General features: G+C 44.3%; 1 protein-coding gene across 1 annotated transcript in view; it reads right to left on the bottom strand.

Annotated features, from left to right (window-relative positions):
• The window catches only part of UBR4 (ubiquitin protein ligase E3 component n-recognin 4), a 3,959,899-nt gene that overhangs the window by 2,611,154 nt on the left and 1,323,167 nt on the right, over positions 1 to 25,578 (bottom strand). Inside the window, 1 exon segment of the mRNA XM_044087073.1 lies at positions 24,790 to 24,937. Within this exon segment, the coding sequence (XP_043943008.1) occupies positions 24,790 to 24,937 (148 nt within the window).

Here is a 25,578-nt window from a genome sequence, read left to right as displayed (position 1 = left end):
AAAACCTGACTTTTGTTCCTTAGACATAGTACAGGCCCTTCAAAAGTATGACTTTACCACAACAAGTAAGCACTATAACAGAATTGCGCCAACTGTAAAGCGAGACACACTGGTAGAAAGTACTTAAGAAAAAGTTTACCTCACAAACAAACAGACAAAACAAGTCCAACGGCCCAAAGCCCTCTAATTTAAACGGGCTTGGCCCGAAAAAACAATTTACCACAAAAAGTAATTAAGGCTAAATAGCACACAAGGGTAGGGCAAAGGCCCTCTAACTTAAACGGGCCTTGCCCGACTGAAAAAATAAAGTACCAGAAGACACTCAAATGTAACAAATAGTAAGGAATAATAAGGAATAGCTGTTAAAACAGCTGTTTGGTTAATATATGACAAAAAACCCCAAGGTCAAAGACCAATAAAGGTAAAAAGAATCACTTAGCTCCAGCCAAGTCGAGACCACGTCCAGCTTGTAAAGCGGCAAACGAGATCTGGGGAAGCAGGTGTAGTGCATCCTGGGATAGGGAGTAGCCCAGCCAATGAGAGACTTCGTGCTAGTGTATTAGTTGCCGAGTCGGAGCCGATGGATCGGCTCCGAACCCATCTGTCATGAATGTAGGCGAGATAGGATCCCATTACATCTTCATTTAACATATAAAGATACCCCTCTAAACAGGCTGAACAAAGAAGGCCAGAGATGTACATCTGGAGGCAGGATCTGCCAAACCATGCATGCACTCAAGTCATTATGCCACAAATACCAGTATGACTACACCATAATCCACATAGGTGTAAATGACCTGAGATGTACCATCCCTGGACTATATGAAGTCAAATTACAGAGTTTTCAGAAGACATCTCTCATGCTAGCATGATCCTATCACTGAGAAGCATATTACCATCACCAAGGAGGATGCCACAATATGAGCAAAAAATTGCTAACAAATTTCTAGTATCATTCAAAGCAGATAAAATATTTGTAACTTGGAGGACATCGTCACTGGATCTGCACCTTTCCCCAATACACTTTCAAATACTGGCAAACTATCCTCCTCCATAGTGTCCTTTTTAGGCAATGACACACTGATGAACCTACAAACATAGCAAAAACAACTCAAATGACCTTCAAGATGTTACTGCTCAATGCCAGCAGCCTAAATAAAAAAGCTACACTCCTCCAAGGCCTCCTCACCCTCAAGAATATAGACTTCAGTTCAGTTACACAGACAAGGTTTAAAGAGGCAGAGAGTACCCAAGCAGTGCAAGGTTTCAGTGCCATCCACAATTTTAAACCAGAAGCTGCACAGATAAGGGCTAAAGATGAAGGTGTCTCAATATATGTCAATAGCAAGCATAACTTCTACAGTGTTAAAACACCATGATGTGCTGGAGTTCCTCCATGTGCAAATCACCATATACAAAATTCCATACCATATCCTAATCAGCTATAGGTTACTCTGTGTCCCACGTTCACAATGCATACTTGGACCTACTGGAGACATGCAAATTAACATCCTGCTCATGAGAAACTAATTACCTCTCTATAGACCAGCAGTCCTACATGGCCTCAAATCTACAGGCACAGAGATTACTGAACTTCATAAATAAAAACATCATTAACCAAATAGTGAATACACCCAATAGATGTTCCTAAATACTGGATCTCATGCCCACAAATACGGGAGAAAGCTACACACCCCAGTGTCTCGTCCTCTATAATCCCATTAAAACCAATAACGATCAGGAACCACTCCAAGGCAAAGCACCTTTTATTATGGGTTCATAGAATAGTACTAGGTTAATTGCCCTTGTGTGCCATTTTAAGCCTCACTATTTACTCCATGCAAGAATCAAACCATGCACCTTCTGTCTTGTAAGGTAAGCACCTTAACCATTATGCCAAACTTCCACCATGGTGGTTTGCTAAAATTCAGTGTCCCACCAATCCCCCATGAACACAGCAGCCTATCCTGAATTACTCTCTCAAACTCTATGTAATTATATCAATGGCTGCATAGAGGCTGTAGTACTTACCAGAAGCAAGCCTAGAACTAGCCCCAGAAACAAACCATCCTGGTTGCATCACAAATTAAAGATACACAACAAGTTATACAACAAAAGGAAATCAAATTATTGCTAAGATCAATAAGGGTAATTCCAAATTTTCTGAGGAAATGAGAAATCTCAAATGTTCTCCCAGTGAAAACACTGGCATGTTCTGGAAATATTTTCAGAGAAAGAAAATCACCAACATGGAGAATCAGAAACTGAGCACTCCTCTGGTTCAGAGTCGGAAAACTGACAAAAGCCCTGTATGTAACACTACCTTCCTGCCAGATTCAGAATATTGAATCTCCTTAGGAAAAGAAGAATCCTTCTTTCTTTTACCAGAAAAAAACATATTAGAAGGAGCGATAGCTTTAATTAAAATCCGTGTTAGATCCAGTACACTACTCTTATCTAAGGAAATCTGAGGAGGAGGAGTAGTAGAAACGTTTAGTTTTCTGTTTCTTTTTTGACAGGAAAATGGGGTCAAAAAGTATTAATGACAGCAACAGCTCCCCCAGGGATGGGCACAACATTTTGACTAAACAAGGAAGCCTTCCCTGTTCCTTCTCCCAGCACCAGCAAAACTGGCTCTTCCCTGCCCACTGATGGGACCCAAACAGTCACAGAGAACATGGCTAATCCCCTAGCCCATAGGGGCTACAGGTGCTACACAAGAGAGATCGGGGGGAAAAGATATGTGGTCTAAAGAACAAACTATGGCCACATTAGAGCTATCAACCTGTGGAGAAGACAAACTGCTTGCAGTCGGTGGTGGCAAAAGCTGTTAGCTTAACTTTTGCTTTCTACATCTGGAAGGAGGACTGACTGTGGGACTGGTAGTGTTACACTGTCAAGCTGAAAAACGTACCTCTTTCCTAGGGAAAACGAGCCGCAAATGCCTGTAAAAAGTCTTTAAAAGTCACCTCAACCACACAAATACACAAAACGCAGAGCACGGCACTTTAAAACATTTTGCCAGCCCCAAAAAGTAAAAAAATAATTTCTCCTCAGGAAAAAAAAAGTTTACAGTTACTATAAACAACTTTTTAAATGACAGGGAAAAAGTTTTTTTTTTTTACAGTATGTTGAAATAAAAAACACAAACTACAAGCTCAAAAATAACTTCCCTAAACATGAATATACAATCAAAACCACTTTTTTAATGTGGAAGATTTTCCCCTAAAGGGAACATATTTGCCCAAAGGAACAGCACAAGCAGACTGCCAAGCCTTGAAAGGCCACAGACGAGTGCTCTCTTCACCTGGCAGGAAAGCTCTGAGAAGGGCTTAATACTCATGCTAGTCTTTTTAGTCACCTTAGCTTGTGGTGACTGGGTACGTGGAAGGTACCCTGAAGCTTTGTAAGCTGGCAGGCTCTTATACCCTTGGCAGGATATAACAAATTTAGCTAAGAATAATATAGCCATGATCAATACGATGAACATTAAAATTCCCAAACTCGTCACTTCATATTCTCTGGAAGACAACGATGTACTGATGGCTGACTGCTTTTTTAGTTTTAAAGATGTCATGAGCTGCTGTGCATTTTAGCCAGTCATCAATCTGACATCATGGGCAGGGAAGGGCCAGACACGAGGCTATCTCCCCTAAAGCATGATGCAGCAGCAATCTTTATGACTAAGATCTTATAACTTCTTTTTTAGGCTTCTTTTACAGCTTCCTCTGAACCATCATAAAGCCTTTCAGAGACGAGCTAAAGAAAGGACCATTAAACTGCAGACCACTAGAGTTTCCACTTGCAAAAAATATTCAAAAATAAGACATGCATGTCAGGATACTTCAAAGAATCCATCTTGCATAAAACACACATGCAGCAGTTTTGTACATGTTAAAAGGTAGCTATCAAAGGACTTATTGATTTATTTTACATTTGTTTTCCAGGGAGGTCCGAATGGACAGAGCTGCCCATTTTCAGCAGAGGCCCGGGGAGGAAAGCCTCAGAAAGTACAGTTGTGTACACTTACCATAAATGTAGATGTTAGAGCATCTTCACTGTTGCAGTCATGACTGTAGGGTTCTCCCCTGCCGGCAGGCAGTCCTTGGTCGGCCAGAATCCCAAAGTCTGGGTCTGGCGTAGGCTGTTCAGCCATGCTCCCTGACGTCAGAGCGCCAGGAGTACAAAGCTGACAGCAGACGCCATGTTCTCCAGTTTTTCTTGCCCCAGATGTCAGGAGTTCAAAAATGAATAAGGTCCCATACCCTTTACAAATACACCTCAGAAGAATGGTGAAAAAAGGAACCACACAAAAGTAAAAATAAGAGGGGATAGGAGGGAGGGAAACCCAGACTGCAACAGTGAAGACACTCGAACATCTACATTTATGGTAAGTGTACACAACTGTACTATGTTCATCGTGTTTCACTGTTGCAGTCATGACTGTAGGGTAGAATCCCAAAGCAGAATGAAAGGGAGGTGGTTATAAAGAAGAAGGGGCGGCTAAAAGGCCCTGCAAGACTGCAGAAGCAAAGCCTGCCCTAGACTTAGAGAGGTAGATTGTAGTGCTTTCAAAAAGTATGCTCTGAACTCCAAGTTGCAGCTTCCAAACTGTCTTTGGTAGGAACTCCCCTGACGAAGGCAGCGGAAGTGGCAGCAGCTCTGGTGGAATGAGTCCTTATACTCCCTGGGATTTGCTTTCCATGGTGTGAATAGCAAAATCTGATTCCATGAGCAATCCATTTAGAAATGGTCTGTTTTGAAATGGCTTTACCTTGGGAACTTGAAGCATAAGAAACAAACAATTGCTCTGATTTCCTGATGTCCTTGGTTCTGTGCAGGTAAAAACGTAGTTGTCTGTGTACATCCAAGGAATCTAAGATCCTTTCCCCTTTATTTTGAGGAGTGAGGAAAAAAGTTGGCAAGTGAATAGTTTGATTTAAAGCCACTTTGGAAACCACCTTAGGCATGAAAGTAGGATTAGTCCTTAAAGACACCCTGTCTTGATGAAAAATAATATAAGGTTCCACAGCCATAAGAGCTTGCAACTCTGAAACTCTCCTGGCAGAGGTCAGAGCTAACAGGATGGCTGTTTTCCAGGATAAAAACTTGACGTCAGAAGTGGCAGCAGGCTCAAAAGGAGGTAAGGTGAGCTTTTCCAAAACATAGTTGAGATCCCAAGCAGGAATGGGAGGAGAACTAGGGGGCCTTAAGTTCTTAGCTCCTCTGAGAAACTGTCTCATGAGCTGGTGGGAAAAGATTGGAGGGTCTGTATTATAATGAGCAGAAATAGCAGAGGCATGTATCTTAATGGAAGAGAAAGAGACCCTTATGTAAGAGGTCTGTCAGGTAAAGTAAAATCAAAGGGATATTAGGAAGAAGAGGATCAGAATTCTAAGCCTGCATCCAGGAACAAAATCTTTTCTATTTTCCTGCATAACATTTTCTAGTGCTAGGACGTCTGGCTTCTAAAATGACATCCATAACCTGCTTGGGTAGGAGAGAATGAATCAAAGACGCTGGGTTAACCAGGCCGCCAGGCTAAGTGTTCTGACATGGGAGTGTAGAACCTGACCCTGGTGTTGGGACAGAAGGTTTGGAGTCTGTGGTAAAATCCAAGGGGGCTCCAGACAAAGGTTTTTCAGAGTTTGGTACCAAAACTGTCGAGGCCAATTTGGGGCCAGCAAGATTATCATCTTGGGCTTGTCTTGTCTGATCTTTAATAATACCCGTGGAAGAAGAGGAAGAGGTGGAAAGGCATATCCAGAGAAGTTTCTCCAACTGAATGATAGTGCATCCACTTTTCAATCATGTTCGTGGAAAGTCCTGGTGCAAAAAATCTGTAGTTGATGATTGAGGTGGGATGCAAAGAGGTCTATGTGAGGACATCCCCAGACTGCTGTTATCTTGAATATTTCGGTGTCCAGCATCCACTCATGTGGGTCTGAAAGGTTTCTGCTCAGACTGTCTGCCAGGAAGTTTTGCTTCCCTGTTAGAAACTGAGCTTGAAGGTCCAGATTGCAAGCTAGAGCTGTGTTCCACAGATCCATGGCTAGTCTGCAAAGGGGGGTAGGAATGAGATCCCCCTTGCTTATGTTGCTTTGCATCCAAAGCAAATTTCGAGAGAAAAATAGCTAAAGACTCAAAAGACAATCATAAGGCCTTCTTTAGCTATGTTAGAAACCTGGGAGGAAACTCCCAGATATGCTCAGAACTAGTTCAAAATGATGTGAAGATTACTGATCCTACAGACATTGCCAACATACTGGCTGACAGGTTCAGTGCAAACTTTTCCCAAAGGAGAGACATCTATACCAGCGATTGCAGCCCCCAAACATCTCCAGCCAAGTGAGAACTGCTCTCGAAAGCAAAAAACACAGCATCCATGGGACCTGATGGTGTCCCCGGCTGTGTGCTCCACGAACTCAATGAGGAATTAAACCCACAGCTAGGACAGTTGTTTAATCAAAGTCTTACCTCTGGATACGTACCCAAGGAGTGGCGCACTGCAACTGTGGTCCCACTTCACAAAGGCGGTGCCTCCACCGACCCTGGAAATTACCGGCCCATTAGCTTGACAAGCCTTATCTGCAAAGCCATGGAGAGGATCATAATGGACCTCATAAATAAAGACATAGGAAATTTGCAGACTTTGGATCCAACCCAGTTTGGCTTTGTCAAAGGCAGATCATGCCTTTTAAACTTGGTTGAGTTTTTCGAAACAGTCAGCAAAGCCATTGATGAGGGAAAGGCAGTCCATACAGCCTACCTCGATCTGGCTAAGGCCTTCGATACAATACCCCACTCAGGTATCATTGAAAAACTCATCAGCTTAAATGTTAACCCATACATCACAAGATGGGTTGCAAACTGGCTGAGTGACAGAACCCACATGGTCAGAGTTGCTGGCGCCATGTCAGACTCAAAGCCTGTCACAAGTGGTGTCCCACAGGGCTCAGTCCTGGCCCACTCTTGTTTGGCATCTACTTTTCAAGTACAAGCAAACACAGGAGGGTTATGGCTGACAAAGTTTGCAGATGACTGCAAACTGGGCACCATAGTAGAAAACATCTGACACAGATATCCTTCAGAAGGGTCTCACAGAAACGGATAACTGGTGCCAGAGCCACGGCCTAAAGTTAAATGCCAAAAATGCATAGTCATACCCTTGGAAAAACAAGGTTACCCCTAGCTACCAAATAGGTGGCAATCCACTGAGCACAGAAGTAGTCATCAGGGACCTGGGGACCCAGGTTGATAGTAGTCTGTGATGTGACACCCATGTAGCTAAAGTAGTTAGGAAGACCTTCTACATTGCCCACCTTATCATGAAGGGATTCTCATCTAGATCAAGGGAGGTCATAGTCTCCCTTTACTCATCACTCATCAGACCAATGATTGAGTACAATGCCCCATTCGAATGTATCTGACCCGACACTTGCAGCAGCTGGAGAGGCCACAAAGTTCCTCACCAAAAGGATAAAGGGTCTCAAAATCTGTCCTATGCTGCCCGACTGAAAGAACTCCAGCTCTGTTCAGTCGCATACCCTGCTCAGAGGTGACCTTTGCCTAACATACAAGGCCATGTCAAACCCAGATTTGATGAATATGCTTCACCTCAAAAATCTAGATCCATCAGAGCCACAAGGGCGGAGACATAAACCTCGACACGGCTATTAATAGGACGTGCTGGAGGGATAGATTCATCACCCAAAGACTCCCTATGCTGTGGAACAAAATCCCGGTACATGTGAGGCAGAGCACCTCGCTGGCCTTGTTCAAGAGAAATCTTGACCAATGGATGGGAGATCGCAGATATACCCCAGGGATTACCTCAGTGTCACTGCTCGACAGAGGCACAGCAAAATAATGGGTATAGTTCCCCATACTAAAGGGGTGGCGTAAGCCACAAAACGATGGGCTAGGCTTGTAAATGCCCTCGGGCAGATAGGTTCATAGGTTCATACTAGGCTATGTACTACATAACTGTGGTGTTGTCTGTCCGTATCAGTAGTTGTCCTGGTTGAAGAAGATTCCTGAAGGCCAATAGGGCTTTCTGAACGGCTAACATTTCCTTTAAATTGATATGCAGGTGGCTTCTGATCCTTTGTCCAAAGGCCTTGCAGACAGTTGCTCTGAAAATGGGCTCCCCAGGCATAATCTGAGGCATCCGTGGTTACTATCTGAGTGGCAGGAGGCAGGCAGAAGGGTTTTCCTTTTAGAGTACATGCCTTGGACCACCAAAGGAATTCCTTTTGAAGACAAGGCAGGACGGAGATCAGTATGTCTAAACTGTGGCAATGCTGAGACCATACACTTTTTAGGTACCACTGTATTTTCCTCATATGTAGTCTTGCATATGGTACGAGAAGGATGCAGGAGGCCATGTAACCCAAAGCCTGCAGGAATCTCCTTGCAGATAGCCGAGTTAAAGTTGCCAAGGTTTTGAAAGATGAAGCCAGCTGTAACTGTTTTTCGTATGTCAGAAATGCCATCTGGGTTGTTGTGTTTAGAGAAGTGCCCAGAAAAATTATCTGTTGTGAGGGAGTCAAATTTGACTTTTTTATGTTTACAGTGAATCCCAGGAACTTGAGAAGATTCTGAACAAACTGTAGATGCTGGAGTAAGACATCCTTGCTGTCTGCCTGAATAAGACAGTCGTCCAGAAAAGGGTAAATGTGAATTCCCTTGAGTCTGCAATAAGCTACTACTAGAGCCAGACATTTGGTGAAGACCCTGGGCGCAGTAGACAATCCAAAGGGCAGCGCAGAGAATTGAAAGTGCCTCGATCCGGCCTTGAACCTGAGGTATTTTCTGCGGTCCTGCCTGATGAGAATGTGTAAATATGCCTCCTTTAAATCTAAAGTTACCATCCATGCATTTTTGGTCAGCATTGGAAGTAGCTGCTGTAGAGTAAGCATCTTGAATTTTGGTATCCCTAGAAAAGTGTTCAAGACTGACAGATCCAGAATGGGTCTCCATGAATTTTGCTTCCTGGGAACTAGAAAGAGCCTTGAGTAAAAACCTTGTCCCATCTCTGAAAGTGGAACTAGTTCTATGGCTTTCATAGCCAAGACAGCTTCCACCTGGTTTAAGGCCTCTGTCCATTGATGTTTTGAAAGATCTGGCCATCCACTTGGCCTTGGTAGGGTATGAAAATGGAATTTGTAACCTCTTGGAACCACATCCAGAACCCACTTGTCTAGGGTTATACGAGTCCAATTTTGGTGAAAAAGAGAAAGTTTTCCTCCGAGAGGGGCTTCCAGGCATGAAGTTCCTGCAGCCCAACAGAGGGAGTCATTGAGTCTGTTTCCTATGAGCTTGTGACCTGTCCTCTCCTCCCCTAGGGGTGGAAGCAGTCCACTGTCTTGGTCTATAAGAGGCTTTTGTTTGAGGCCTTCCTCGGGAGCGTCTGTATCTACCCCTCTGAGGCCTGTCTGAATTGGGAAAGGACCAATTTCTAGTAGGCCAATTCCTACTAAATCTGGGTGGCTGTACTTGTAAGAAATCTTTAACTGTTTGCACGGATTTTGCCTTGCCCTCCATCTTTTTAATCACCTCTTCAGCTTTAGATCCAAACAAAACATTATGCTGAACAGGAGCATCCAATAATTTAGCTTTTACTTGATCTGGCAAATTTTGTTCCTTTAACCATGCATGCCTTCTAATTACTGTGCCAGAGGCAGCAGCCCTACAAGAAGCCTCAAAGGCATAAATCCACAGTGTAAACCATGCTTCCCAACTTGTTCAGTGGCATGCATTAAGTCATGTAATTCCTTATCTGCACAGGCGGAAATGGAAGTTGGCATTTGTTTTAAAACAGACAGGAGAAATTGCTGGTATTTCAGCATATGAAACTGACAGTTTAAAGCCCTAATAGACAAAGTAGCAGAAGTGTACACTTTTTTGCCCCATCTTTCTAAAGATCTGGAATCCTTCTCAGTGGGAATGGGGTTTTTAGCAGAAGCGGCCTTAACTCCCTTAGGACCCAGAGAAATTGTTTCAGGGTCAGCAGTAGGGTTCTTGTATAAAAACTGGTGGGAATCAGGAACCCTGTAATATCTGTCAGGCTTAGCAGGAGCTGGAGGAAAAGAGCCAGGGGTTAAGTTAGCCTCCGAAAAAGCATCATCCACAATATCCAAAATAGGAGGAATAGCCAGGGGTCTATGTTGGGGAAGAAGAAAATCCCTTAGTCTTTTCTTAGATTCCGAATACTCCTGTCCTTCCCAGTGGAAATGTTCCCTCATTTCATGCAAAGTTTCCCCAAAAGAGAAGTCCTCAGGGGGAGAAGCTGAAGGAATGGATTCCTCAGCATCAGAATCCTCATAAGGAGGGAAAGAATATTCCTGGTCAGAAGAAGAAACTGAAGAAACAGAAGCCTGATCAGAGGAGTCATAATAAACTTCCTGCCTTGGCCTTTTATCTGGAGGGGGATGTGAACCCCTAATCATAGTAAGCAAGTCCTCCGCCATCTTAAGTAACTGTTTCTGTGACTTGGGAGCCAGATCAGAAGAGGCCTGTGTTGCAGTCTTTGATTTGGAAGGAGTCTTTGCCTTTGTCTTTGCCTTTATTATAAGCTGAGTAGGCCTGAAAACCCCTTCAGAAGCCGGTACCTGCACAGCGGCTCCGGACCCATCCGAAGCAGTATTGTCCGAAGGTCCTGCAACAGAAATATTCAAAGGCCTAGTTGGCTCCACGTGGGAGTCCGTTTCAGCCATCGGTTCCGAACTGGCCGATGACAGGGGCTGCAAAAGCACCTCACTGGCGACGGCCGAACCTGAAGCTGGCTCTGCTTGAAAGATATCGTCTGATTTGGACCTCGGAGGCCTGTCCTTGTCCTTGCATCGTTTGTGAACTCCGGTAGCCGGAACCATATCTGACGACATTTTGTAATTAAAACGCCTACCGAAGTAATGAAATGCAAAATCGTACCTTCGTTTAATTGTACGTTGATTGAATGTAGCACAAAACCGAAGACTAGCTATGTCGTGGTCAGGGCCTAAGCAAGGAATACAGTAAGAATGAAAATCCTTATGAGGTATTTGCTTCCCACATGAAATACAATTAACTTTTTCTGACATCGGACTGGAGTAAGAAAAAAGCTTCCCCAACGGGGTACTTAGCTTTGAGTAGGAGAAGAAAGTCTTCGGACTGAAGTTTGTTCAGAAGAAAATTGTCAGGAGTTAGCAGACCGGCACTTGCGAACTGCTATCACCGCACGGCAAGAAAGACTGGAGAACATGGCGTCGGCTGTCAGCTTTGTACTCCTGGCGCTCTGACGTCAGGGAGCATGGCTGAACAGCCTACGCCGGACCCAGACTTTGGGATTCTGGCCGACTGAGGACTGCCTGCTGGCAGGGGAGAACCCTACAGTCATGACTGCAACAGTGAAACACGATGAACATCAACACACTACACAGAAAACATTTACATGAGCATTGTGGTTTATGCTTTCACTTACAAAATATAGCAAATAACATATGACTGCATAAAATATTTACATAAGCATAGAAATTTAGACATACAATTAAAAGTATAGCAGGTAGTAACACATTATGGTTATTCATACAGTATGTTTAGTAGAGATAATCTTGAAGATGTATTGAAGATGAGACAAGAAAGGAAAACTAAAAAAAAGAAGAGAATATAGACAAGTTCATATGAGGTGCATTGACATTTTTAGGGAAAACTTTTCAGCTTGGTCTATGGGAGAGTTAATGGGCATTGGTGGGAAAGTGGGGAGTAGGCGGCAGTGAGATAAGTAATAAGAAGTTATGTACCTACCATAACGTTCCATGTTAGTTGTCTTCATCTTGCCTTCTTTCTTGCTGGATGGGTTTGGAGCCGATCCTCGGCTCCGACTTGGCCTTTTACTAAAGCTCGAGAGCTATTTACTGGCTCGAGGCCTCCCCTTATCCCACAATGTTAGGAGTCAGATATCCAGATCTCATTTGGTAGAGCTAACACCACGGAAAAACACTTGTTCCCACCACAAGGTTTACCTACAGTGCTACAAACAGAGGACGTAGTAACCTAAAAAAAAGTCAACCATAGGAAGAAGGCCTCAAAAGGGATTCTTCTCGGTCCTAACCAGGCTAGGGGGATGGAGGGTGGGACGCAAGAAAGAAGGCGAGATGAAGACAACTAACATGGAACGTTATGGTATGTACATAACTTCTTAATGTTAAGTTGTCTATCTCGCCTTCATTCTTGCTGGATGGGACAGCGTCCCTAGCACCTTAGCCCTGGGTGGCTCATTGAAACAGACTCTTGAGCACAGTGGAACCAAAATCAGCTCGACTCCTGGAGACCATATCCAACTTGTAATGCGAAATGAAGGTATGAAGAGTGGCCCATGTGGCTGCAGCACAAATAGATTCCATTGGAAGTCTAGCCTGAAAAGCTACCGACGTAGCCAATGCTCTGGTGGAATGAGCTTTTGGTTTTGTAGGGAGTTCTTTATGTCTCAGTTGGTAGATCAAGGTAATAATAGAGGCCAGCCACCTGGACAAGGTTACCTTTGAAACTGGCAGGCCCTGCTTGCCCTCAGCATAGGACAGGAAGAGTTGATCTGATTTTCTTGTCTGTTTGGTTTATCCAAATAAAAACATAGTTGCCTATGAACGTCCAAATAGTGTAACTTTTGTTCAGCGCTGTTTGAATAATTAGGAAAAAAGACAGGAAGATCAATAGCCTGATTGAGATTCGTCTCGGAGGGTATTTTGGGTAAAAAGGAAGGATTAGTCCCGAGTGAAACTCTATCTTTGTGAAAAATAAGATAAGGAGGACGAATACAAAGGGCTTGAAGTTCCAATGCTCTTCTGGCTGAGGTGATGGCTACTAAGAAGAGAGTCTTCCAGGAGAGAACTTTAAGGAACAAGAAGCCGCAGGTTCAAAGGGAGGGAGAATCAAAGAAGTTAATATCAAGTTCAAATCCCAGGGAGGGGGGAGATCTTTTACTGGGGGTCTAAGTAAAAAAGTCCCCTTAAGAAAGGCCTTTCAAAGTTTGTGGGACATGATACTGGACTCTGATAGGCCAACGTGAAAATTTGCGATCGCAGCCAATTGGACCCTAATGGTGGCAGACGAGGAACCTGCTCGAAAAAGTTCCGCCAAAAAATCTAAAACATTATGGACAGGGGCTGTAAAGGGATCTATCTTCTTAGCCTCTGCCCAGAAAGAAAAACGTTTCCACGTACTAGCATAAGTCTTCCTAGTAGAAGATTTGTGCGAAGAAAGTATGACTTCACGCACTGGCTGAAAAATATGTGGAAGCCTGACTAAGGTTGCAAGTGAAGCAACCAAGCTGTGAGGTTGAGAGAGTGAAGGGATTGGTGCAGCCCACCCGACTGATGGATCAAGAGGTCTGACACTGGGTCCAGATTCCAGGGCTGCTCCAGCAGGTGACGATGCAGGAATGGGAACCAGATTTGTCGAGGCCAGTAAGGAGCAATGAGGATCATCCTGGATCCCAAAGCAGTCGCTTTCTAAATCAGTTTTAAAATTAAGGGAAAAGGAGGGAATGCATAGAGAAGACCCCGGGGCCAATCGTGAACTAGACCATCTCTGGGGGAATGGCCTGGGAGGGGGAAGAGAGTGAAGAAGTCGGTGCACTTGCTGTTGAGAGGGGTTGCAACAAGGTCGCAGCAAGGTTGACCCCATCTGCGGAAAATTTTGTCCGCTACTAACTGATTGAGAGACCACTCGTGAGGCATAAGGATTGCTCTGCTTAGCCTGTCCGCTATGACATTGGACTTCCTGCGGATGTGCGTTGCTATCAGAAACTGTTGAGAGGAGATCACCCACTGCCAGAATGAGTGCTTCTCAACATAAGGGATAGGACCTGGTTCCGTCCTGCTTGTTGATGTACCACACTACCGACATACTGTCCCGTCTGAACTGCAATAGTCCCGGTAGGTAGAGAGTCCTGAAGAGCTTGCAACGCTAAAAGTACCGCTCTCATCTCCAAGACGTTTATGTGCAGATGGTACTCTAGGGGTTGCCAAGTGCCCTGGACAGTCCTGCCCTGAAAATGCCCCCCCCCCACCCGATCAGGAAGGCATCCGTTGTCACCGTGGCAACCGGAGGAGGAAGGACAAACGGTCTGACCTGAAAAACTTGAGGGGAGACCATCCACCAAAAAAGGTGGTCTTTGCATGATTGGGTGATTATTATATTGTGAGACATCGGAAGCTGTTGAAAGGACCATTGGGTAAAAAGCATCCATTGAAGAATCCCCATGTGAAAACGAGCCAGGGGAAGTAATGTGATTGCTGCTGCCATGAGACCCAAGGTTTTCAGTATAAATCTGGCCTGAATTCTCTTGCACTGTAGTAACGTTTGAATATGTCGGCGAATGCCTAATACTCTTTCTAATGGAAATTTTGCCGACAGTTCTTTTGTATTTAATATGGCGCCTATAAAGGTTATAGATTGACAAGGTGACAATACAGACTTTTCAAAATTTATAGAGATACCTAGCTCGGAGCAAGTTTGGATGGTATAATCCCTGGCTCGGATTAGCTGATGCCTGGTGGAAGCAGTTAGGAGCCAGTAGTCTAGATATGGAAACACCTGGAATCCTCGCCATCTCAGGTGAGCCGTAACCACTGCCATGCATTTGGTGAACACCCTGGGGGCTGTGGTGAGAGCAAAGGGCAGGGTTCTGAATTGATAGTGACTGGCTCCCAGCCGGAAGCGGAGAAACCTCCTGGAGCGTCTGTTCATTCTGATATGGTAGTACGCATCCTGAAGGTCTATGGAGCACATCCAGTTGTCCAGACCCAAAAAGGGTAGAATGGACTGAAGCGTGACCATCCGGAACTTCGTTCTTTGAACAGACTTGTTTAACCTGCTGAGATCCAAAACGGGTCTCCAGTCCCCCGTTTTTTTTGGTACCAAAAAGAACTTGGAGTAAATCCCGGATCCTTGCTGGTCTGCTGGGACTGGCTGGATGGCTCTTTTTTCTAGCAGTTTTGAAATTTCTAGTACTGCTTGTTCCCTTAGACCGGGTGGAACATCTGGAAGGGATCAGTTTGTTTGCACGGGGGTGTGGACAAAAGGGATATTGTAACCCTCGGATATGATAGACTGTACCCATTTGTCTTGTGTGAGGAGTCGCCAGGCTTCTGGGTACAGTGACAATCTTCCCCCGACTGCCTCCGAGGGTGGTCAGTCGGGCAGACCCTCAGGGGTGCTGAAAGGGTTTGTCAGAGAAAGCTTCCCTGCTACCCTGATTTTGCAGACCCCCTCTGCCCCTCGGGTGGTGTCTATTGTTGTTCCCTCCTCTGCCCCTGGAGGGAAACTCGCCACATGTGTCAGGCACGACTCCTTGGGGTTTGCGAAACCACATTTTTCCACCCTTCTGACCTTTAGGCTATGGTCTAGAGGGAGTAGAAAAACGGACTCCCACAGCAGAGAGAGTCTTGCCTTCCTGCTCACACCTGGTAAGGGTATCTTTCACCTGTAGTCCAAACAAAGCCGAAACATCGAAGGGGGTATTGGTGAAGGAATCCTTAAAAGGGTAAGCAAAGTTACATAACCGCATCCAGGCATGTCTTCTCAAAGCCACGCCTGTGCCTGCGGCCCTATTCGCCCCATCGGCTGCATAAGAAATGAGACGCATGGAGGAGTTGACTATAGAGTTAAGGGTCACCAGCTGGGAGTTAATCTTTTCCTGAGACCCCGCAGTAGATGGATCCTGAAGGGTATCACCCAGTTCCTTAAGGAGATCCCTTTGAAGGCGGGTGAAATGGCACAGATAGTTCAGCGACCGCATGGAAAAGGTCGCTGAAGACAACATCCGTTTCCCATACCTGTCCATTGTCCTAGATTCTTTATTAGGTGGATGGACAGGTACAGAAGGGTCAGCCAACTCCTTCTTAGTGGCTGCTGCAACCACCATGGCATCAACAGGGACACCCTTTGTAAGAAACTGTTTGTCGGACGGGGCTGTAATGAATTTTGTGGGCCTGCGGGGAGTTGGTTCCACTGTGTCCGGGTCCGTCCAAGCCTTCCGAGTCACCACTTCCATGAGCGGGTCGAAAGGCGGAGACACCCAAGGAGGTGGAAGGGTGAGAACCAAACACATCCAGGTACACCGACTCGTCCTCGGAAGGGTTAAGGGCAGTCCAGTTCCCTCTCTGCTTAAAGATCTCAAGGATGTCTGAGAAGGAGACATCCTCAGAGGGGGACCCTTGGGGACCCTTCCGAAACCTCCAAGTCGGTGTCTGAAGTGACTGACTCGGGTGGGGCAACATGTTTCCTCTTACATTTTCTCTTCCGAGGGGGCTCCTCTGAATGATCAGGGGAGGCCTCGGAAAAGGAAGATACACCCAATGGGGCTACCTGGAGTGCCTGTTCTCCACGCTTGGGGTCAGGAGGGTGGACAGAGACCGACGCAGGCACCATAGGGGGAGGAGCCGAAGGGGTCGATCGCGGAGCCGACACTGGAGTCAGCACACTCCTCATGACCTCAAAGGCGCCCCTATTAGGCAGAGAAGAGGGTCCCCGATCCAAAGAGACGTGAAGCCCTCCCGGCACAGAGAGGGACGACTCCGAGGCCGATGTCGGGGCCGAGCTCACCTGCGCCGAGGCCTCGAGAGGGAGAACGGGGTTGGACAAGGGTCCGATGCCATTCTCCCACTTGGAGCCGACGAGGGAGTCTCGGTGCCCGGATCCCTCCAAGGATGGAACCATTTAAGAGATCGGAGCAGACGAGGGAGCCGAAAGGTGTGGTATCTGCTCCGACGTTTCGAGCCCCAACAACCTCCAGCTCCGAACACAGTGGTAGAGTCGGAGGAGGAACTGTTGAAGACACAGGGATAGGCACAGTCTGTTGAAAGGGGTTAGTCAACATTTTGGCCAGTGTCTGCGACTTAAGGAACCTACTGACCACCCTCTCCAAGTCATGACCAGATAGCCTGGAGGACCGAGAGGAATGGGATCTATGGCTCTGCTCCGATTGGAGTAATGGAGACCTGGGAGCCGAACGAACTAACGAGGGAGACCTCAAACTCTTTCGGCTCAGAGAAGGCTCCAATAGCAATGTCGGAGCCGACTGAGGTCTCGAAGTGTCGGTTCCAGCCGGAACAGACGAGGAGGCAGAAGCTCCACTCAGCGTTGGCTCCGAACAGGGAGCCAACGGTTTGGCGGGCTTTAAGGATTTCCCCGACGAAGGCTTGGCAGGGGATCCTTCTGGCTTTAACAAGCCCCTCAAAATGAGTTTATTCCTACGCTCCTGCAGGACTCTCGGACTGAAGGCATGACAGACCGAACAGGAGTCCTGCAGGTGTAGGGAGCCCAAGCAATAAACACAAGAAGTGTGACAGTCTGTCAGAGACATCTTCTGACAGCACGAGTCACACTTCTTCAATCCTGAGACCTTGGTATCTTTAGACATATTACAGAAGAGATACCAAGGAAAGTTAACTAGTGCTTAAAACAATACACACACACACGCACTAGGTAACACTAACAGTAACAATACCACTAAAACCACAACAGTTATCACCAACAACAACAACAAAAAAAAAATATATATATATATATATATATATATATATATATATATATATATATATATAATATAAAAGATGACTATAAGATTAGAAAAAGGCAGCTAACTAGGCCTAACACTACCCTAAAGGGGGGTTGAAGAAACCTTTAACAACTGAAAAAAGTGTTCCTAAGTGGGATCTAAAAGGGTACACAATCTAATTAAACTAATAGGGAAGAATAACTAAAATTTATGCAATACTGGTAGCAAAAAATACAATAAAGAATTATATGACCTGGATCCGGTAAAAAACGCAACCTCGTAGCTGATGCGGCAAACGAGATCTGGATATCTGACGCCTAGCATTGTGGGATAAGAGGAGGCCTTGAGCCGGTAAATAGCTCTCGAGCTTTAGTAAAAGGCAGAGTCGGACCCGAGGATCGGCTCCGAACCCATCCAGCAAGAATGAAGGCGAGATAGATAACATCATGTAATAAGTAGTGCATCTCGGAGTTTTAAAGAGAAAGTTGGATAGTGAGTCAGGTCCTGATCTCTGCAAACTTTACTGAGGAGAACACAGGACAAACTAAATATCTTAACTCAGTATCTTAACTCAAATTCTACTTCTGAATGAAACAGAGAATGAAGAAAATCTGATTTACTTTTTGGTGGGTGGGTGGTTATTGCCCCCACCAAACACAAAAGAGTTCATCCTCTGCACTCTGTTTTAGTTGGTGGCTTTGCAGTTGCCCGCCCCTAGTGTAAATTTGATCTGGGACCCTCCTCCCAGTCTAGTGTCATTACCTCATTCTACCCAGTACAGGGAGAGCATTTGAGAAGGCCAATCAGCTTAGTTCCTGCTACTCCTTTCTCTCTTTCCTTTCTCTCTTTCCAAAAAAAAAATATCTGCCTTTACTGTATTTGTGTTTTTTTCCTACTTTATTTTGCTTTTGCATTATCTTAAAAGTACTCAATTGTATTTATTACTGCTTGGTGTAACTCATTCTAAGCCTTTTAGTTTAAGCACCTGGGCTTCAGACCAGTTTTACATTAAGAAGGTTTGTGGTCTGCACTGTAGTGGCAGAACAGGTAGCTTACATCCTTCTAAGTTGGGAACTGCTGATTAAGGGCTAAGTGTCTGTTATTCTAAAAGTGTATTAATTCTGGTTTAAGCACTTGGGCTTGAGGCCAGTTATTTTACATTAAGAGGGTTCGTGTTCTGCACTCTTGTGGGAGGAGAGGCTGGACTCTGTCCTTCTGAGCTGGGAATTTCTGGTTAAAGCTTATAGTGCCTGCATATTTGAACTGCTTCTTACTGAAATTGGTACACCTTGTTTGCTGTAGCATAGACTAGATCCAGGCCTGCTGAATCTAGCTTTGTTTGTATAACTTGAGCACTAATCCAGGCATTCTTTAAAGTATTCAGTTGTATTTATTACTGCTGGTAGTAAATTAATTAAAGTGTAGCTATCATTTCAAAGTCTTTTGGATTAAGGACTTGGGCTTCAGACCAGTTGTTTTACATTAGGAAGGTTTGTGGCCTGCACTGTGGTGGCAGGGCAGGTAGCTTACATCCTTCTAAGTTGGGAACTGCTGATTGAGAGCTCAGTGTCTGTTATTCTAAAAGTGTATTAGTTCTGGTTTAAGCACTTGGGCTTCAGGCCAGTTATTTTACGTTAAGAAGGATTGCGGTCTGCACTCTTGTGGGAGGAGAGGCTGGACTCTGCCCTTCTGAGCAGGGAATTTCTGGTTAAAGGCCTATAGTGCCTGCATATTCTAACTGTTTCTTACTGAAATTGGTACACCTTGTTTGCTGTAGCATAGACTAGATCCAGGCTTGCTGAATCTAGCTTTATTTGCATGCTTGTTGTTTATTTCCCTGAAACGCTAATTCCACCTAAAACGCAGCCTTTTAGCACTTCTGTGGATCCCTAGTGATATCTGCATTGCTTACTGTACTTATTTCCTTGTTTCACTTGAAAGAAAGTTACTGTTTGTCGTTTTTGCATTTAAGTTACCTGTAACACATTGCATTTAAGTTACCTGGCACTTGCTACCTAAAGCAATTATACAACTCATCTCTAAAAAATTAAAAGCACTACACCCTCACAAACTCCCCTTGAGTACCTTGTTCCCCATTGGCCCTTTTTTTCAATTATAAAGGAATTCCCAATACTATTCTGGCATGACCAAAGGTCAGTTGTCAATCTCCTCTCCGGTCCAGCTGGTGAATCTGGGAATCTTGAGGCAATGTTACAACTGCCTCATGTACACAGACAACCCTCTCCTCCTCCCAACAAATTCCAACACATGTGAGAGATGCAACCATATTGCCAAACTGGAGGCTAAGCTCTCTCAACTCAGTACTGGCGTAACCAGTCAGGAGGAGAAGGAAACCACACTCACTACAATTCCAGTCTCACATAGACCTACCACGACAACAAACCAAACACATAAACAGACAAAAACATACTCGGAGGCTCTAAATAAAAATCTGCCTAAGCAGCAGAGACCTCCAAAGCAGACACCCAAGCAACCGCTACCCCAAAACAAAACACATGCAACACATAGCTCACAAAGCCAGTGTGCCTTACAGTCACAGCCCTTAAGGCTAAACAACACACCTAATACACTTGTAATAGGTGACTCTATCGTCAGGCACACTGACGTACCGCTCACCAGGCTGAACAAGGACAAGGTCACAGTGAGCTGCCTGTCGGGCGCTAGGATCCGTCACATAACACAAGCACTCAGGTCACTCCAAGGCAAGTACAAATATGACTCAGTCATTGTCCATGCTGGTGTGAATGACCTGAGACGTACCTCCCTGGACTACATGAAAAGAGACATAGAGGAGTTCTCTGAGCTTGTAGCCCAGGCCGGTATGACCCTGACCTTGAGTAGCATCTTACCCTCACCAAGAATGATGCCACAATATGAAGACAAAATGATCAATTTCAACAATTGGCTTAAGTATTGGTGTCATTCAAAGGGGATCCATTGCCTGTCAGCTTGGGATGATGTGCACGACAAGCCACGATGCTTTGCTAGGGACGGCTTGCACCTGTCACCCCTGGGCTTTCGGATATTGGCAAAGGCTCTTGCTACCCCCATAGAGCCTTTTTTAGGCAAGGCTCAAAAGACAAACCCACCTCCATAGGTATCACAAGGGATAAGAAACTAAGAGTAATGCTACTCAACGCCAGAAGTCTAAACCTCAAGATGCACTTTTCGAAACTCTTCTTAGCATGGAGAACATCGATATCTGTGCAGTAACAGAAACTTGGTTCAAGGCTCCCGAAAGCACCCCAGCACTACCAGGTTATACCTCATACCATGCTTTTCGGCCCCAAAACTTGGACCGAACCACAAAAGGAGGGGCAGTAACAATATTCGTCAAAGATACCCACACCTCCAGGTTGGTGGCGCAGCACGAAGCATCAGAGACTATCCATGTGCAACTAACTGTGGGTAAAACTGCCTTCCAGTTTATAGCCTGCTACAGACCACCCTCCCAAACACAGGAACCCCACTCGGCCTTCCTGAGAATACTGGAAAATATGAAAGTATCTCCAAACACCATTATATTGGGCGACTTTAACTACCCAAACATAGACTGGGAGCATTACTCTAGCTCCAGCACCCTAGCCCAAAGGTTGCTAGAATTTATAAACTCCAATGCTATGGAACAACTTGTTACCACTCCCACAAGAGGGGAAAACATACTGGACCTGATCACCACCAGCATGGGGACACTATGCTCCAGACCAGAAGTGTATCCCTCACTGGTAAGATCAGACCATAAACTAATCTCACTGGATATTCACATCCCGACCCCACCCCCTGCCCAGAAAACCACAGTAAAAAACTTCTCTAAAACAAATTTCACACGCCTCAAAACCGAGGCGAAATCCTTCAAAGCCACCGGGCCTGTGGAAAATGGCCCAGACCGCAATGCCCAGACCGCAGAATCCTTTATAAACACATTCTATGAACACCTTCAGGAATGCATGGATCATGCAATCCCAAAGAAAACCAAGACCCAATCCTCCAAAGGCAGACGTCCTGTCTGGTGGACCCCAGCCATAAACAAACTATACAATAGAAGGAGGAAGCTACTACATGAGAGAGCAAAATCCCAAAAAGGGAAGGCATCTCTGATCAGTATTAGCAAAAAACTACGGGCACTCATAAAATCGTCTAAGGCCAGCTTCGAGAGAAAAATTGCACAGGACACTAAGGATAATCACAAGGCTTTCTTTAGTTATGTTAGGAACCTGGGTGGGAATTCCCAGATATGCTCAGAATTAGTCCAAAATGACAAAAAATACACAGAGCCCACAGACATTGCCAACATCCTAGTTGACAGGTTCAGTGCAAACTTCTCCCCACCAAAAGGGCAAATATCTATCCCAACACAGTGCTGCCCCCCTGACATCTCAGATGCTCAGGTAAGAGCCGCCCTCTCCAAACCAAAAACACAGCATCAATGGGACCAGGCGGTGTCCCGGGCTCCTACATGAACTCCAAGAAGAGCTAAACCCAAACATAAAACTACTGTTCAATCTTAGCCTTACTACAGGATATGTACCCAAAGAGTGGCGTACAGCAACAGTGGTCCCTCTCCACAAAGGTGGTGCCTCAACGGATCCTGGAAACTATCGCCCCATAAGCCTGACTAGCTTGGTCTGCAAAGCTATGGAAAGGATAATCATGGACCTCATAAATAAAGATATTGGGGACCTACAGACACTGGATCCTACCCAGTTTGGCTTTGTTAAGGGCAGATCCTGCCTCTTAAACCTGGTCGATTTCTTTGAAACAGTCACCAAGGCCATTGACGAGGGGAAGGTGGTCCACACAGCCTACCTGGACCTCGCAAAAGCTTTTTATACAATACCCCACTCGGGCATTATAGATAAGCTCACCAACTTAAATATAAACCCCTATGTCACTATATGGGTTGCAAACTGGCTCAAGGACAGAACCCACATGGTTAGAATTGCTGGAGCCATGTCAGACTCCAAACCAGTTACAAGTGGCGTCCCACAAGGCTCAGTCCTGGGACCTCTCGTTCGGTATATATATCTCGGCGGTACAGGCCAACACGGAAGGACTGTGGCTGACCAAGTTTGCAGATGACTGCAAACTGGGCGCCATAATCAACTCTCCAGCCGACATAAGCATCCTCCAAAAGGGCCTCATAGAAACAGACAACTGGTGCCACAGCCATGGCCTCAAGCTAAACACCAAAAAGTGTACAGTCATCCCCTTTGGCAAAAACAAAGTGCCCACAAATTCCAATGAAAAAAGAGACAGAAGGCACAACAGCCGAAGTAGAAGTGTCAAAGGATGTCCTGTATTGCTGCCAAAGTTCAAATACAATGATATCCAAGGTCCATAAACGTAAAAACAGGTTTATTGAAAAACACAAAATAAACAACGTCGACCTAGGTTTCGTTCGTCTTAGCGAACTTCTTCAGAACTGAATGTGATATAAAACTCTTTAAATATCTTCCAAGACAACAATAAATGGTACCAATTATCCAATTGATTACCCATTAACAGGTTCTGAACTGTTTCTTAAAGGAAACCTTGAAAAGTTAAACAAATAATAAAAATTAAAATAAAATAAATTTAAAAAATAAGTTTCATGAATTGAAGGCAGCAAAAACATATACAAGTGATGTTTTGAGCAGTTGCCTGTGTATTTGTACAACTTGTGAAAGTGCATATATGTATAATGTGTGAGTAACGTACATATTATTATGTTTTGTTGTAATGTATCCTCGCATAAATAAATTAATAAATTAAATAATAAAATTATGTATATTTTCTACTCATCATGTGTCACATGTAAATACAATAAATACATTGTGTAAAATTAAATTTAATTTTAATTTTATTTTAAATTTTAAATTTTATTTTATTTTAAATTTAAATTTAAACTCAATTCTATATTCTAAATTTTAATTTTAAATTTTAATTTTAATTTAAATTTAATTTTTTCATTGGAAGGTATTGGTTCCTGGTTTTTAAAGTGCCCACAAATTACCACATAGGTGGTAATCCATTAAGTACAGAAGAAGTCATTAGGGACCTGGGGACCCAAGTTGATAGCAATCTCTCATTTGACAACCACGGTGCCAAAGTGGTTAGAAAAACATTTTATATAGCCCACCTAATCATGAAGGGATTCACATCTAGTTCAGGAGAGGTCATCGTGCCTCTTTACTCATCCCTCATCAGGCCCATAATTGAGTACAATGCCCCTTTTGGGATGTACCTTACCAGACACCTGCAGCAACTGGAAAGACCCCAAAAGTACCTCACCAAGAGGATCAAAGGGCTCAAACAGATGCCATATGCTGCCCGGTTAAAGAAACTCCAGCTCTACTCAGTGGCATACCGCCTGCTCAGAGGCGATCTGTGCCTGACGTATAAAGCATATAAAGCCATGTCCAACCGGAATTAATGGACATGTTGGACCTCAGAAAATCCAAATCCCATCGAGAGACTTGAACCTCAGCACTGAAATAAATAGGACATGCTGGAGGACAGATTCATAACCCAGAGACTCCCTTCACTCTGGAATAAAATCCCAGTCCAGGTTAGGCAGAGTCCCACATTGACTCTCTTCAAGAGGAATCTTGATGAGTGGATGGGAGATCGTAGGTTTACCCCGGCTATCACTTCTGTGTCACTGTTAGACAGAGGCACAGTATACTAACCTCAAAAAAAGGCAAAGCAAAATTAAATTAAAATGGGTGGCAAAAGTCAAACACACTCTGGCTAGGCTTATAAATGCCCTAGGGCAGATAGCCTAGTATGAACCTATGAATAATCAACTTCAAGGTTGTCACACCTTGAAAAAGGATAGGATTCCTCTTACAGTGCCCATCAATCATGACCATCTTAACTGTAAAGTATTAACTTATAAAAGGTGGTACCTCGAACAATCATCCATGTCCTACACTGAAACATTGTACCTTCTGCAGTCACAAAGTGTAAGGCAATGCTCAGCCTAAATGGATGGCAGGGCATGCACTGATGAAGTCCATCAGAAATCTGGCCTTAATTCACACTGTTGCTGCTTCAGTGTCAAAGTTTTAAGAAAACCAAAAGTCATTTGGAAAAATAAAATATGTATGACAGAAAAAGCTACAGAATATCAAATGCAATTTACTACAGTCATACTAGTGTCTAAAAACATTACTTTTTCTATCACACTGCAGTATTCTTAATTACATATCTACACAACCAAATATTGATAATCTGCTTGCAGTAGTTACCTGACAGCTGCCATCCTCTTTAGCTCCACAGTCACAAAAGAATGATCCATACTTGGCATAAGAAATTTCATGGTCCTTGTGACAAACCTTGGCACAAATAGTGCAAACTCCTACTCCATCCACCATTTTGCATGTATGACAATGATACCTAAGACAGAAACAGTTGCATTATAACAGCTAAGACACAATATTCTTAAGATGGACAAGAAAAAAAATGAATAAATGCATGACACAGTTAAACTTTAATAAAATAACCAACTTAACTCCAAATCTTCATAAACTGAATTCAGCACAGAATGAACATGATGCAACTCTCCAGTCAGTAGCTGCTGCTCTAAACCTGAAAGTTTCCAAGCTACCCTCATCAATAAGTTTGCTCTTCCTGAAGGAATGGCTCCACTCATAAGATGAATGTTAGCAGAAAGTAGGAGCAGACCCACCCCAAGAACCTCTCCCAGAGTAAGACACCACCAGAAGGAAAATTCTCCACAAAATCCAGTCAGTAACAAAGAAAATAATTATCCAACATGCAAAGGATGGAAGCAGTACCAAGACTCAACTGATTTAACTCTGAGAAGAACCTGAACAACGGCAGATGCCTGCTTAACTACACTGTACTCTGACTGCAAATAAGAAAGGCCTTTATTACAGCCAATCAAGCAGTGTTTAGTCAAAGAGGCGGTAAAAAGGTTCAAAATAAAACTACTTAAAGACTGCCATATAAAAACCTGACCTACTCTTAGAAGAAACATCCAAGCAATAAGGCTTAATAAAGCCATAACTGTTAGA

Source organism: Protopterus annectens, chromosome 1.part1 (genome assembly GCF_019279795.1).
Source record: "Protopterus annectens isolate FY-2018-M chromosome 1.part1, PAN1.0, whole genome shotgun sequence".
Lineage (NCBI taxonomy): Eukaryota > Metazoa > Chordata > Ceratodontiformes > Protopteridae > Protopterus > Protopterus annectens.
Note: the sequence above shows the minus strand (reverse complement) of the source record. Positions and strands in the feature narration are given on the sequence as shown.